Raw genomic sequence first — 16,909 nt, 5'->3', positions numbered from 1 at the left:
AAGAGTGGCCAGAAAAAAGCCATTGCTTAAATATGTTCAGCAAAAGGCATGTGGGAGACCCCCAAACATATTGAACAAGGTACACTGGTCAGATGAGACTGAAACTGAGCCTTTTGGCTATCAAGGAAAATGCTATTTCTGGCGCAAACCCAACACCTCTCATCACCCCGAGAACATCATCCCCACAGTGATGTGGGAGCCCAGACCTCAATCCAATTGAGAATCTGTGGTATGACTTAAAGATTGCTGTACACCAGCGGAACCCATCCAACTTGAAGGAGCTGGAGCAGTTTTATCTTCAAGAATGGACAAAAATCACAGTGGATTGATGTGCCAAACATATAGAGACATACTCCAAGATACTTGCAGCTGTAATTGCTGCACAAGTTGGCTCTACAAAGTATTGACTCTGTGGGGGAGGTTCAGTTTTTCTTTCTTGTTTGCTTCACAATAAAATATATTTTGCATCTTCAAAGTGTTAGGCATGTTGCGTGAATCAAATTATACGAACCCCCCAAAAATATATTTGAATTCCAGGTTGTAAGACAACAAAATTAGGAAAAATGCCAAGGGGGGTGAAAACTTTCACAAGCCACTATGTATATTTTCTTTAGACCAGAGGAAACAGCACTTCCAGTAGCATCTGGTCTCCCATCCAGGGACTGACCAGGACCAATCCTGTTTAGCTTCAGATACAAACTAGCAGTGGGATTCAGGGTGGGTTGCTGCTGGCCTTATTCTTTAAAAAAAGGTTAATGGGGTACGGAATAATTCATGATGTGTCAATAGCACAGAGTTAATGAAGAAACATGGAGTAAGTACGTGAATTGCTTTTGTAGTGAAAGTAGTATTTTACAGTGTTATGGGTGGAATGCTGCTGGTTTTCATGCCATGATGACAGTGTTTAAACAAGTCCTCTGACTATCGTTGTCATGCCATGATGGCAGGACTATTCAGCTAGTGGACCTAGAGGGCCAAAGTACTGCTGGTTTTATTTTCTAGTGTTTTGGTCCTCCAGGACCTCCAGGACTGGTGTTGACAAGCCCAGCTGGATCTGCTTCAGCCATCTCATCTCACTAGTCATGTCATCAGAGGAGTTGGTTAAAGGACACCCAGGGTTCCAGATGGGACCAGGCTAACTGAGCTGTCTGTCTGTCTGTCTGTCTGTCTGTCTGTCTGTCTGTCTGTCTGTCTGTCTGTCTGTCTGTCTGTCTGTCTGTCTGTCTGTCTGTCTGTCTGTCTGTCTGTCTGTCTGTCTGTCTGTCTGTCTGTCTGTCTGTCTGCCTGCCTGCCTGCCTGCCTGCCTGCCTGCCTGCCTGCCTGCCTGCCTGCCTGCCTGCCTGCCTGCCTGCCTGCCTGCCTGTCTGTCTGTCTGTCTGAGTGGGGAACTGTAACCCTCTGACCACCGGTCTCCCACTAACACCAGCCACTGTCCTCAACATCTGTCTCTCTGTCTCCCACTAACACCAGCCACTGTCCTCAACATCTGTCTGTCTGTCTCTCTGTCTCCCACTAACACCAGCCACTGTCCTCAACATCTGTCTGTCTGTCTCTCTGTCTCCCACTAACACCAGCCACTGTCCTCAACATCTGTCTCTCTGTCTCCCACTAACACCAGCCACTGTCCTCAACATCTGTCTGTCTGTCTCTCTGTCTCCCACTAACACCAGCCACTGTCCTCAACATCTGTCTCTCTGTCTCCCACTAACACCAGCCACTGTCCTCAACATCTGTCTCTCTGTCTCCCACTAACACCAGCCACTGTCCTCAACATCTGTCTGTCTGTCTCCCACTAACACCAGCCACTGTCCTCAACATCTGTCTGTCTGTCTCCCACTAACACCAGCAACTGTCCTCAACATCTGTCTCTCTGTCTCCCACTAACACCAGCCACTGTCCTCAACATCTGTCTGTCTGTCTCTCTGTCTCCCACTAACACCAGCCACTGTCCTCAACATCTGTCTCTCTGTCTCCCACTAACACCAGCCACTGTCCTCAACATCTGTCTCTCTGTCTCCCACTAACACCAGCCACTGTCCTCAACATCTGTCTGTCTGTCTCCCACTAACACCAGCAACTGTCCTCAACATCTGTCTGTCTGTCTCCCACTAACACCAGCAACTGTCCTCAACATCTGTCTCTCTGTCTCCCACTAACACCAGCCACTGTCCTCAACATCTGTCTGTCTGTCTCCCACTAACACCAGCAACTGTCCTCAACATCTGTCTCTCTGTCTCCCACTAACACCAGCCACTGTCCTCAACATCTGTCTCTCTGTCTCCCACTAACACCAGCCACTGTCCTCAACATCTGTCTCTCTGTCTCCCACTAACACCAGCCACTGTCCTCAACATCTGTCTGTCTGTCTCCCACTAACACCAGCCACTGTCCTCAACATCTGTCTGTCTGTCTCCCACTAACACCAGCAACTGTCCTCAACATCTGTCTCTCTGTCTCCCACTAACACCAGCCACTGTCCTCAACATCTGTCTGTCTGTCTCTCTGTCTCCCACTAACACCAGCCACTGTCCTCAACATCTGTCTCTCTGTCTCCCACTAACACCAGCCACTGTCCTCAACATCTGTCTCTCTGTCTCCCACTAACACCAGCCACTGTCCTCAACATCTGTCTGTCTGTCTCCCACTAACACCAGCAACTGTCCTCAACATCTGTCTGTCTGTCTCCCACTAACACCAGCAACTGTCCTCAACATCTGTCTCTCTGTCTCCCACTAACACCAGCCACTGTCCTCAACATCTGTCTGTCTGTCTCCCACTAACACCAGCAACTGTCCTCAACATCTGTCTCTCTCTGTCTCCCACTAACACCAGCCACTGTCCTCAACATCTGTCTGTCTGTCTGTCTCTCTGTCTCCCACTAACACCAGCCACTGTCCTCAACATCTGTCTCTCTGTCTCCTACTAACACCAGCCACTGTCCTCAACATCTGTCTCTCTGTCACCCACTAACACCAGCCACTGTCCTCAACATCTGTCTGTCTGTCTCCCACTAACACCAGCCACTGTCCTCAACATCTGTCTGTCTGTCTCCCACTAACACCAGAAACTGTCCTCAACATCTGTCTCTCTGTCTCCCACTAACACCAGCCACTGTCCTCAACATCTGTCTGTCTGTCTCTCTGTCTCCCACTAACACCAGCCACTGTCCTCAACATCTGTCTCTCTGTCTCCCACTAACACCAGCCACTGTCCTCAACATCTGTCTGTCTGTCTCTCTGTCTCCCACTAACACCAGCCACTGTCCTCAACATATGTCTCTCTGTCTCCCACTAACACCAGCCACTGTCCTCAACATATGTCTCTCTGTCTCCCACTAACACCAGCCACTGTCCTCAACATCTGTCTGTCTGTCTCCTTGAACCCTGTGTCCCACCTTCCCCCAAACTTAGAGATAAACATACTTTATATTCAAGATGCCTGTCATCACCTGTCTCCTACAACATCTCACAACATCTCACCACAGCCCCAATCGGCCCGTCTCAGTCTCTCGCACCTCTAAACCTGTATACCACTCTCCCACAGTCTACCACCTGTAGAGATCAGCATATATTATAACGCTCTCAGCAAGTCTACTCCACGCTCTCCTCAGCCTCTGTCCTGTCTGTCTCTCAGTGGGTTGTTCTATCACTAACCCTGTCTGTCTCTCAGTGGGTTGTTCTATCACTAACCCTGTCTGTCTCTCAGTGGGTTGTTCTATCACTAACCCTGTCTGTCTCTCAGTGGGTTGTTATATAACAACCCTGTCGGTCTCTCAGTGGGTTGTTATATAACAACCCTGTCTGTCTCTCAGTGGGTTGTTCTATCACTAACCCTGTCTGTCTCCCAGTGGGTTGTTCTATCACTAACCCTGTCTGTCTCTCAGTGGGTTGTTCTATCACTAACCCTGTCTGTCTCTCAGTGGGTTGTTATATAACAACCCTGTCTGTCTCTCAGTGGGTTGTACTATCACTAACCCTGTCTGTCTCTCAGTGGGTTGTACTATCACTAACCCTGTCTGTCTCTCAGTGGGTTGTTCTATCACTAACCCTGTCTGTCTCTCAGTGGGTTGTTCTATCACTAACCCTGTCTGTCTCTCAGTGGGTTGTTCTATCACTAACCCTGTCGGTCTCTCAGTGGGTTGTTATATAACAACCCTGTCTGTCTCTCAGTGGGTTGTTCTATCACTAACCCTGTCTGTCTCTCAGTGGGTTGTTCTGTCACTAACCCTGTCTGTCTCTCAGTGGGTTGTTCTATCACTAACCCTGTCTGTCTCCCAGTGGGTTGTTCTATCCCATAAGCTTCTTAACCGTAAATATACATTTTACAGTATATTTGAAAGCTTTCGCCAATCACTCTCTTCACCCTCTCCCACATCAATCTCTTCAGCCAATCAGTCTCCTCAGCCCTCTCCCACATCAATCTCTTCACCCTCTCACACCATACTTAAAACAGCATGTTACCACTCTCCCCCACATGCCCAACACTCTCCACACCATGACTACCAGGAGTAGGAATATCCATATATAACAGCCTGCTGAGATGATGGATGGCATTGTGTTCTGAACACCTTCTGAACTCTTTAGGTTTATCTCTGTTTACCACCCATAGTCTCTCACCACTATGTTTACCACCCATAGTCTCTCACCACTATGTTTACCACCCATAGTCTCTCACCACTATGTTTACCACCCATAGTCTCTCACCACTATGTTTACCACCCATAGTCTCTCACCACTATGTTTACCACCCATAGTCTCTCACCACTATGTTTACCACCCATAGTCTCTCACCACTATGTTTACCACCCATAGTCTCTCACCACTATGTTTACCACCCATAGTCTCTCACCACTATGTTTACCACCCATAGTCTCTCACCACTATGTTTACCACCCATAGTCTCTCACCACTATGTTTACCACCCATAGTCTCTCACCACTATGTTTACCACCCATAGTCTCTCACCACTATGTTTACCACCCATAGTCTCTCACCACTATGTTTACCACCCATAGTCTCTCACCACTATGTTTACCACCCATAGTCTCTCACCACTATGTTTACCACCCATAGTCTCTCACCACTATGTTTACCACCCATAGTCTCTCACCACTATGTTTACCACCCATAGTCTCTCACCACTATGTTTACCACCCATAGTCTCTCACCACTATGTTTACCACCCATAGTCTCTCACCACTATGTTTACCACCCATAGTCTCTCACCACTATGTTTACCACCCATAGTCTCTCACCACTATGTTTACCACCCATAGTCTCTCACCACTATGTTTACCACCCATAGTCTCTCACCACTATGTTTACCACCCATAGTCTCTCACCACTATGTTTACCACCCATAGTCTCTCACCACTATGTTTACCACCCATAGTCTCTCACCACTATGTTTACCACCCATAGTCTCTCACCACTATGTTTACCACCCATAGTCTCTCACCACTATGTTTACCACCCATAGTCTCTCACCACTATGTTTACCACCCATAGTCTCTCACCACTATGTTTACCACCCATAGTCTCTCACCACTATGTTTACCACTCCATCATCTCTCTACTCACTATGTTTACCACCCATAGTCTCTCACCACTATGTTTAACGACCTATCATCTCTCAGTATCCACTATCTCTCAACTAGTGTTATACCACCCATACGACCTATCATCTCTCAGTATCCCATAGTATCCCTCACCAGTGTTATAACACCTATCATCTCTCAGTATCCCATATAACTAGTGTTTAACACCTATCATCTCTCACCACTATCCCAGTCTCTCACCACTATGTTTTATCTCTCAACTATGACCTATCATCTCTCACCACTATCCCTATAGTCTCTCACCACTATGTTATAATAGTCTCTCACCTATCATCTCTCAGTATCCCACCATAAGGAGTGTTATAACACCTATCATCTCTCACCACTATGTTTACCACCCATAGTCTCTCACCACTATGTTTAACCCATAGTCTCTCACCATATGTTTACCACCCATAGTATCCCCATATGTTTACCACCCATAAACTCTCACCACTATCATCTCTCAGTATCCCTATAAGGAGTGTTATAACTACCTATCATCTCTCAGTATCTCTATAAGGTGTGTTATAACGACCTATCATCTCTCAGTATCCCTATAAGGTGTGTTATAACTACCTATCATCTCTCAGTATCCCTATAAGGAGTGTTATAACTACCTATCATCTCTCAGTATCCCTATAAGGAGTGTTATAACTACCTATCATCTCTCAGTATCCCTATAAGGAGTGTTATAACGACCTATCATCTCTCAGTATCCCTATAAGGAGTGTTATAACGACCTATCATCTCTCAGTATCCCTATAAGGAGTGTTATAACGACCTATCATCTCTCAGTATCCCTATAAGGTGTGTTATAACGACCTATCATCTCTCAGTATCCCTATAAGGAGTGTTATAACGACCTATCATCTCTCAGTATCCCTATAAGGAGTTAACTACCGGTTCCTTACTGTATTCTACTGTTTTGAATGGTTCGTGTTTTGTTTCTATGTTCCTGTACTGATCTTGATTTGCAGACAAGTGATTGCTATTTCCACGCGTGTGTTTTGACTCTGTCCTAAGCAATAGGTTTGGATTCATGCCCAGAACCTCAGCCTCCCCTCAACGGTGTCAATGTGGGCCAGCGCTTCACTGTGGGGGACACTATGTTTACCACCCATGGTTTCCTTTCAGTGTGATCAAGGCTACTCTCTGAAGGTGAGTACGCACACACACACACACACACACACACACACACACACACACACACACACACACACACACACACACACATACACACACACACACACACACACACACACAAGGACACACACACACACACACACACACACACACACACACACACACTCACACTTACTCTATCCAATTTGTAACACACACTCACACGCAAGAGCACGCACTGCACACACTCACTTAAACGCACGCACGCACACACACTACACACGTTTTGACGCACGCACGTGTTTTGTTTCACACACACACACACACACACACACACACACACACACACACACACTTTCTCTGTTACCTTCAGGTGGGTTTTGGTTTTGCTAGGGTGGTGCATGGGTGGGCCAGTGGTGGATGGACGGAGGCATCTGCCTTTTGGTGCAGAAGGTTTCCGGATCGAATCCAGCGATAGAAACTTAACTTCACTCAATGTAACTTAACTCAATGTAACTTAACTTAACTTTACTCAATGTAACTTAACTTAACTTAACTCAACTTAACTTAACTCAATGTAACTTAACTCAATGTAACTCAACTTAACTTAACTCAATGTAACTTAACTCAATGTAACTTAACTTAACTTTACTCAATGTAACTTAACTTAACTTAACTCAATGTAACTTAACTCAATGTAACTTAACTTAACTTAACTCAATGTAACTTAACTTAACTTAACTCAATGTAACTTAACTTAACTTAACTCAATGTAACTTAACTTAACTTTACTCAATGTAACTTAACTCAATGTAACAACTTAACTTAACTCAATGTAACTTAGCTCAATGTAACTTAACTCAATGTAACTTAACTTAACTCAACTTAACTCAATGTAACTTAACTCAATGTAACTTAACTTACACAACTTTAACTCTGTTACTTAACTCAATGGGTTTTGGTTTAACTTAACTCAATGGACGGAGGCATCTAACTTAACTCAATGTAACTTAACTCAATGTAACTTAACTCAACTTAACTTAACTTAACTTAATTCAACTTAACTTAACTTAACTCAACTTAATTTACTCAATGTAACTTAACTCAACTTAACTTTAAACACTTTGAATTTTGACTTTGCAAACAACTTAGAAATTTGAACATTTTTGAAAAACATAGATGAAGGTCTAATTCTGACGTGAGAGCTTGTTGGGACCCTATTCCCTACGTAGTGCACTATTTTGAGCAGGGCTCCACAGGGCTCTAGTTCACTCTAGAGGGAGTAGGGTTCCATTTGGGACACATGTCTGATGTAGAGCTGCCAGTTTAGATATGCAGACCCAGGGAATACCCTGAAGGTTGAGGTGAAACACACACACACACACACACACACACACACACACACACACACACACACACACACACACACACACACACACACACACACACACACACACACACACACACACACACACACACACATACACCGAGTGTGTTAGGATAAATACTGTGTGTGTGAACGTGTGTGTGTGTGTGTGAGCATGCTTGTGCGTGTGTGTGTGTGTAAGTGTGTGTGTGTGTGTGTGTGTTTGTGTGAGTGAGAATGCTTGTGCGTGTGTGTATGTATGTGTGTGCGTGTAAGTGTGTGGGAGTGTTTTAACAGTGTGTGTGTGTATGTATGTGTGATGTAATGTGTGCGTGTGTGTGTGTGTGTGTGTGTGTGTGTGTGTGTGTGTGTGTGTGTGTGTGTGTGTGTGTGTGTGTGTGTGTGTGTGTGTGTGTGTGTGTTGTGTGTGTGTGTATAAATGTGTGTGTGGGTGTGTGTGGGTGTGTGTGTGTGTGTGTGTGGGGTGGGGGAGGTTAAACTAACTGTAACAGTTTCCTGTTCCCCCTTTCAGTAGATAGTGTTGATAAATTTCCTTTTCCCTCTGTCAAACACGCACACACACACACACGCACAAACACACACACACACACGCACAAACACGCACGCACAAACACACACACACGCACACACACACGCACACACACACGCACGCACAAACACACACACACACGCACACACAAACCAGCAGACACACACACACACACACACCAGTTACTGTAATTAATATTATGACCAGTTACTGTAATTAATATAATTAATATTATGACCAGTTACTGTAATTAATATAATTAACATTATGACCAGTTACTGTAATTAATATAATTAATATTATGACCAGTTACTATAATTAATATTATGACAAGTTACTGTAATTCATATTATGACCAAGTACTGTAATTAATATAATTAACTTTATGACCAGTTACTGTAATTAATATAATTAACATTATGACCAGTTACTATAATTAATATTATGACCAGATACTGTAATTAATATTATGACAAGTTACTGTAATTAATATTATGACCAGTTACTGTAATTAATATTATGACCAGTTACAATAATTAATGTTATGACCAGTTACTATAATTAATATAATTAATATTTTGACAAGTTACTATAATAAATATTATTAAAATTATGACCAGTTACTATAAATTATATTATTAATATTATGACCAGTTACAGTAATTAATATAATTAATATTAAGACCAATTGCTATTATTAATATAAATAATATTATAACTAGTTACCATAATTAATATAATTAATATTATGACCAGTTACTATAATTAATATTATGACCAGTTACTGTAATTAATATTATGACCAGTTACTGTAATTAATATAATTAATATTATGCCCAGTTACTGTACTTAATATTAAGACCAGATACTGTAATTAATATTATGACAAGTTACTGTAATTAATATTAAGACCAGTTACTGTAATTAATATTAAGACCAGTTACTATAATTCATATTAAAACCAGTTACTATAATTAATATTAATACCAGTTACTATAATTAATATTATGACCAGTTACTATAATTAATATTATGACCAGTTACTGTAATTAATATTAAGACCAGTTACTGTAATTAATATCAAGACCAGTTACTATAATTCATATTAAGACCAGTTACTATAATTAATATTATGACCAGTTACTATAATTAATATTATTCATATTATGTATGACCAGTTACTCTAATTCATATTATGACCAGTTACTGTAATTAATATAATTCATTTTTATGACCAGTTAAACACCTCAGCAGGAGGTCCTTCACCTCTGACAAAATCAACATCAAACATCCACATACTGGTTGTGTCCAACATCTACATACTGGTTGTGTCCATCAGCCTCATACTGGTTGTGTCCATCAGCCACATACTGGTTGTGTCCAACAGCCACATACTGGTTGTGTCCAACAGCCACATACTGGTTGTGTCCATCAGCCTCATACTGGTTGTGTCCATCAGCCACATACTGGTTGTGTCCAACAGCCACATACTGGTTGTGTCCAACAGCCACATACTGGTTGTGTCCATCAGCCTCATACTGGTTGTGTCCATCAGCCACATACTGGTTGTGTCCAACATCTACATAGTGGTTGTGTCCAACATCTACATACTGGTTGTGTCCAACATCTACATACTGGTTGTGTCCAACAGCCTCATACTGGTTGTGTCCGACATCTACATACTGGTTGTGTCCAACATCTACATACTGGTTGTGTCCAACATCTACATACTGGTTGTGTCCAACATCTACATACTGGTTGTGTCCATCATCTACATACTGGTTGTGTCCAACATCTACATACTGGTTGTGTCCATCATCTACATACTGGTTGTGTCCAACATCTACATACTGGTTGTGTCCAACAGCCACATACTGGTTGTGTCCAACAGCTACATACTGGTTGTGTCCAACAGCCACATACTGGTTGTGTCCAACATCTACATACTGGTTGTGTCCAACAGCCACATACTGGTTGTGTCCATCATCTACATACTGGTTGTGTCCATCAGCCAACATCTATACTGGTTGTGTCCAACATCTACATACTGGTTGTGTCCAACATCTACATACTGGTTGTGTCCAACATCTACATACTGGTTGTGTCCAACATCTACATACTGGTTGTGTCCAACAGCCTCATACTGGTTGTGTCCAACATCTACATACTGGTTGTGTCCAACATCTACATACTGGTTGTGTCCAACATCTACATACTGGTTGTGTCCAACAGCCACATACTGGTTGTGTCTAACATCTACATCTACTGGTTGTGTCCAACATCTACATACTGGTTGTGTCCAACATCTACATACTGGTTGTGTCCATCATCTAACATACTGGGTTGTGTCCAACATACTACATAACTGGGTTGTGTCCAGCATCTACATACTGGTTGTGTCCAACAGCTACATACTGGTTGTGTCTAACATCTACATGCTGGTTGTGTCCAGCATCTACACACTGGTTGTGTCCAGCATCTACATACTGGTTGTGTCCAGCATCTACATACTGGTTGTGTCCATCATCTACATACTGGTTGTGTCCAACATCTACATACTGGTTGTGTCCATCATCTACATACTGGTTGTGTCCAACATCTACATACTGGTTGTGTCCATCATCTACATACTGGTTGTGTCCAACATCTACACACTGGTTGAGTCCATCATCTACATACTGGTTGTGTCCAACAGTGTCCAACAGCCACAATGACCTTTTATTCTACATTAGAGACCTTTTATTCTACATTAGAGACCTTTTATTCTACATTAGAGACCTTTTATTCTACATTAGAGACCTTTTATTCTACATTAGAGACCTTTTATTCTACATTAGAGACCTTTTATTCTACATTAGAGACCTTTTATTCTACATTAGAGACCTTGAGGATAAAGATGAGGAAGGCAATTCCAACAAAAACACAAAATAAAGAAACCCCTTTTGACATGTTTCTCTCCCTGTTGTTTTCATGGCCTTTGTTTGATATGAATCAGCATTTTTAAAGGTTTCTGTGGTATTCTGTTATATTTGTTTGTTTCCTACAGGGCATCCCAAATGGCACCCTATTCCCTATACAGAGCCATAGGGCCTGGTCTAAAGTAGTGCACTACATAGGGACTAGGGTGCCATTTGGGATGCATTTAATGTGATATAGCCACATCCTACAGTGCTGAAAAGATGTGTTTGTTTGCATTTCCATTGTCTCTTGCAGGGTAATGTATACAGTTGAAGTTGGAGGTTTACATACACTTAGGTCGGAGTCATTAAAACTCATTTTTCAACCACTCCACAAATTTCGGTTTGGTCGGTTAGGACATCTACTTTGTGCAAGACACAAGTTATTTTTCCAACAATTGTTTACAGACAGATTATTTGACTTATAATTCACTGTATCACAATTCCAGTGGGTCAGAAGTTGACATACACTAAGTTGACTAAGTTGTCTTTAAACAGCTTGGAAAATTCCAGAAAATTATGTCTGGGCTTTAGAAGTTTCTGGTAGGCTAATTTACATAATTTGAGTCAATTGGAGGTGTATCTGTGGATGTATTTCAAGGCCGACCTTCAAACTCAGTGTCTCTTTGCTTGACATCATTGGAAAATCTATAGAAATCATCCAAGACCTCATAAAATAGTTGACCTCCACAAGTCTGGTTCATCCTTGGGAGCAGTTTCCAAATGCCTGAAGGTACCACGTTCATCTGTACAAACAATAATACGCAAGTATAAACACCATGGGACCACGCAGCCGTCATACCGCTCAGGAAGGAGACGCGTTCTGTCTCCTAGAGATGAACGTACTTTGGTGCGAAAAGTGCAAATCAATCCCAGAACAACAGCAAAGGACCTTGTGAATATGCTGGAGAAAACAGGTACAAAAGTATCTATGTCCACAGTAAAACGAGTCCTGTATCGACATAACCTGAAAGGCAGCTCAGCAAGGAAGAAGTCACTGCTCCAAAACCGCCATAAAAAAGACAGACTATGGTTTGCAACTGCACATGGGGACAAAGATTGTACTTTTTGAAGAAATGTCCTCTGGTCTGACAGAACTGTTTGGTCTTAATTACCATCTTTATGTTTGGAGGAAAAAGGGGGAGGCTTGCAAGCCAAAGAACACCATCCCAACCGTGAAGCACGGGGGTGGCAGCATCATGTTGTGGGGGTGCTTTGCTGCAGGAGGGACTGGTGCACTTCACAAAATAGATATCGTGATGAGGAAGGAAAATGATGTGGATATATTGAAGTAACATCTCAAGACATCAGTCAGGAAGTTAAAGCTTGGTCGCAAATGGGTCTTCCAAATGGACAATGATCAAATCAAATCAAATCAAATTTATTTATATAGCCCTTCGTACATCAGCTGATATCTCAAAGTGCTGTACAGAAACCCAGCCTAAAACCCCAAACAGCAAACAATGCAGGTGTAAAAGCACGGTGGCTAGGAAAAACTCCCTAGAAAGGCCAAAACCTAGGAAGAAACCTAGAGAGGAACCGGGCTATGTGGGGTGGCCAGTCCTCTTCTGGCTGTGCCGGGTAGAGATTATAACAGAACATGACCAAGATGTTCAAATGTTCATAAATGACCAGCATGGTCAAATAATAATAAGGCAGAACAGTTGAAACTGGAGCAGCAGCACAGTCAGGTGGACTGGGGACAACAAGGAGCCATCATGTCAGGTAGTCCTGGGACACGGTCCTAGGGCTCAGGTCCTCCGAGAGAGAGAAAGAAAGAGAGAATTAGAGAGAGCATATGTGGGGTGGCCAGTCCTCTTCTGGCTGTGCCGGGTGGAGATTATAACAGAACGTGGCCAAGATGTTCAAATGTTCATAAATGACCAGCATGGTTGAATAATAGTAAGGCAGAACAGTTGAAACTGGAGCAGGAGCATGGCCAGGTGGACTGGGGACAGCAAGGAGTCCTCTTGTCAGGTAGTCCTGGGACATGGTCCTAGGGCCCAGGCCAGTTGAAACTGGAGCAGCAGCATGGCCAGGTGGACTGGGGACAGCAAGGAGTCATCATGTCAGGTAGTCCTGGGGCATGGTCCTAGGGCTCAGGTCCTCCGAGAGAGAGAAAGAAAGAGAGAAGGAGAGAATTAGAGAATGCACACTTAGATCTCTTTGTTTCTTGGGACCTAGAACAAGCATCTCTGTTTTGTCCGAGTTTAATAGTAGAAAGTTTGCAGCCATCCACTTCCTTATGTCTGAAACACATGCTTCTAGCGAGGGCAATTTTGGGGCTTCACCATGTTTCATTGAAATGTACAGCTGTGTGTCATCCGCATAGCAGTGAAAGTTTACATTATGTTTTCGAATAACATCCCCAAGAGGTAAAATATATAGTGAAAACAATAGTGGTCCTAAAACAGAACCTTGAGGAACACCGAAATGTACAGTTGATTTGTCAGAGGACAAACCATTCACAGAGACAAACTGATATCTTTCCGACAGATAAGACCTAAACCAGGCCAGAACATGTCCGTGTAGACCAATTTGGGTTTCCAATCTCTCCAAAAGAATGTGGTGATCGATGGTATCAAAAGCAGCACTAAGGTCTAGGAGCACGAGGACAGATGCAGAGCCTCGGTCCGATGCCATCAAAATGTCATTTACCACCTTCACAAGTGCCGTCTCAGTGCTATGATGGGGTCTAAAACCAGACTGAAGCATTTCGTATACATTGTTTGTCTTCAGGAAGGCAGTGAGTTGCTGCGCAACAGCCTTCTCTAAAATCTTTGAGAGGAATGGATCCCAAGCATACATCCCAAGGATCCCAAGCATACAAAGTCAATGTATTGGAGTGGTCATCACAAACCCCTGACCTCAATCTTATAGAAAATTTGTGGGCAGAACTGAAAAAGTGTGTGCGAGCAAGGAGGCCTACAACCTGTTTCAGTTACACCAGCTCTGTCAGGAGGAATGAGCCAAAAGTCACCAACTTATTGTGGGAAGCTTGTGGAAGGCTACCCGAAACATTTGACCCAAGTAAAACAATTTAAAGGCAATGCTACCGAATACTAACTGAGTGTATGTAAACTTCTGACCCACTGGGAATGTGATGCTTAAATAAATAATTATCTCTACTATTATTCAAATATAGTGGTGATCCTAACTGACCTAAGACAGGGAATTTTACTCTGATTAAATGTCAGGAATTGTGAAAAACCGAGTTTAAATGTATTTGGCTAAGGTGTATGTAAACTTCCGACTTTAACTGTACATTTATATGTTATCTTGCAGGGTAATGAATACATTAATATTTTATCTTGCAGGGTAATGTTTACATTAATATTTTATCTTGCAGGGTAATGAATACATTAATATTTTATCTTGCAGGGTAATCTATACATTAATATGTTATCTTGCAGGGTAATGTTTACATTAATATGTTATCTTGCAGGGTAATGTTTACATTAATATTTTATCTTGCAGGGTAATGAATACATTCATATTTTATCTTGCAGGGTAATGTTTACATTAATATTTTCTCTTGCAGGGTAATGAATACATAACGTGTATGCCAGGGCCCGTCAGACGATGGAATTACCCCGTACCTCTGTGCTTAGGTAATGTAGTCATTCTGTATATGTCGTCTTTATTATGGTAATGTTTACATGTTTACAGTATAGAAGTTCATAGTGTTCTGGGATGAGATTAACCATCCATATCTACCATCACACCAGTATGAACCATCGCAGACATTTCTGCTATCACTATGACTACGGTACCTCATTACAATATCATTTCAGAGGAATGAAACATTTAACGTTTTGGATGTAACTGTATCTATATCCACGGCAACCAATCAGCCAGAATGTATCCATATCCACGGCAACCAATTAGTCAGAATGTATCTATATCCACGGCAACCAATCAGCCAGAATGTATCCATATCCACGGCAACCAATCAGTCAGAATGTATCCATATCCACGGCAACCAATCAGCCAGAATTTATCCATATCCACGGCAACCAATCAGTCAGAATGTGTCTCTTTTTGTATTAGTTGATTTCCCTGATGAGTCTGTTTAGTTCTGCTGTACTGGTTGGTAGGATGACTTCTAGGATTGGAGAGCAGTCCTCTCTGCTATACTGCTGGTTGGTAGGATGACTTCTAGGATTGGAGAGCAGTCCTCTCTGCTATACTGCTGGTTGGTAGGATGACTTCTAGGATTGGAGAGCAGTCCTCTCTGCTATACTGCTGGTTGGTAGGATGACTTCTAGGATTGGAGAGCAGTCCTCTCTGCTATACTGCTGATGGGTAGGATGACTTCTAGGATTGGAGAGCAGTCCTCTCTGCTATACTGCTGGTTGGTAGGATGACTTCTAGGATTAGAGAGCAGTCCTCTCTGCTATACTGCTGGTTGGTAGGATGACTTCTAGGATTGGAGAGCAGTCCTCTCTGCTATATTGATTGGTAGGATGACTTCTAGGATTGGAGAGCAGTCCTCTCTGCTATATTGATTGGTAGGATGACTTCTAGGATTGGAGAGCAGTCCTCTCTGCTATACTGCTGGTTGGTAGGATGACTTCTAGGATTGGAGAGCAGTCCTCTCTGCTATACTGCTGGTTGGTAGGATGACTTCTAGGATTGGAGAGCAGTCCTCTCTGCTATATTGATTGGTAGGATGACTTCTAGGATTGGAGAGCAGTCCTCTCTGCTATACTGCTGGTTGGTAGGATGACTTCTAGGATTGGAGAGCAGTACAAATGAAAAATCAAATCAAATAAATGTTTATTGGTCACATACACATGTTGAGCAGAAGTTATTGGTCACATAGACATGCTGAGCAGAAGTTATTGCGGGTGTAGTGAAATGCTTATGCTCTTATCTCCAACAGTTCAGTAGTATCTAACAATTCACAACAATACACACACATCACAAAGTAAAAGAATGTCCGGAGTATATATATATATATATATGCATAAATAAAGATTTAATAAAATACAATTGAAATAAATTAACATATAGTATATGCTATACATACATATGTGATTTGATGTATTGACATTATGGACTGTATGTGGATAGAATATATAGTATATCTGAAGAATATGTAGGAGAGAATAGTATTTATATATATATATAGTATATATACAGCTAAACGTCAAAAATAGACGGTCATCAATAATACGTCGAATTTACAGGGAAACAATGAGATCTTGTTATTGATAAACTGTATGTACACACACACACACACACACACACACACACACACACACACACACACACACACACACACACACACACACGCACACACACACACACAC

The 16,909-nt window shown here is 42.3% G+C and overlaps 1 protein-coding gene across 1 annotated transcript in view; it reads left to right on the top strand.

The window, feature by feature from the left end:
• Window positions 1–6,723: 6,723 nt before the first annotated feature.
• LOC124022822 (CUB and sushi domain-containing protein 3-like) overlaps window positions 6,724–16,909 on the top strand; it is a 74,358-nt gene continuing 64,172 nt past the window's right edge. Inside the window, exons 1-2 of the mRNA XM_046337502.1 lie at window positions 6,724–6,757; window positions 15,136–15,205. Of these exons, the coding sequence (XP_046193458.1) occupies window positions 15,157–15,205 (49 nt within the window). The 5' untranslated portion in view covers window positions 6,724–6,757; window positions 15,136–15,156. The remainder of the gene's footprint in view (window positions 6,758–15,135; window positions 15,206–16,909) is intronic.

Source organism: Oncorhynchus gorbuscha, unplaced genomic scaffold (genome assembly GCF_021184085.1).
Source record: "Oncorhynchus gorbuscha isolate QuinsamMale2020 ecotype Even-year unplaced genomic scaffold, OgorEven_v1.0 Un_scaffold_1443, whole genome shotgun sequence".
NCBI classification, from domain to species: Eukaryota; Metazoa; Chordata; class Actinopteri; order Salmoniformes; family Salmonidae; genus Oncorhynchus; species Oncorhynchus gorbuscha.
This window is presented reverse-complemented; position numbering and strand designations above follow the sequence as displayed.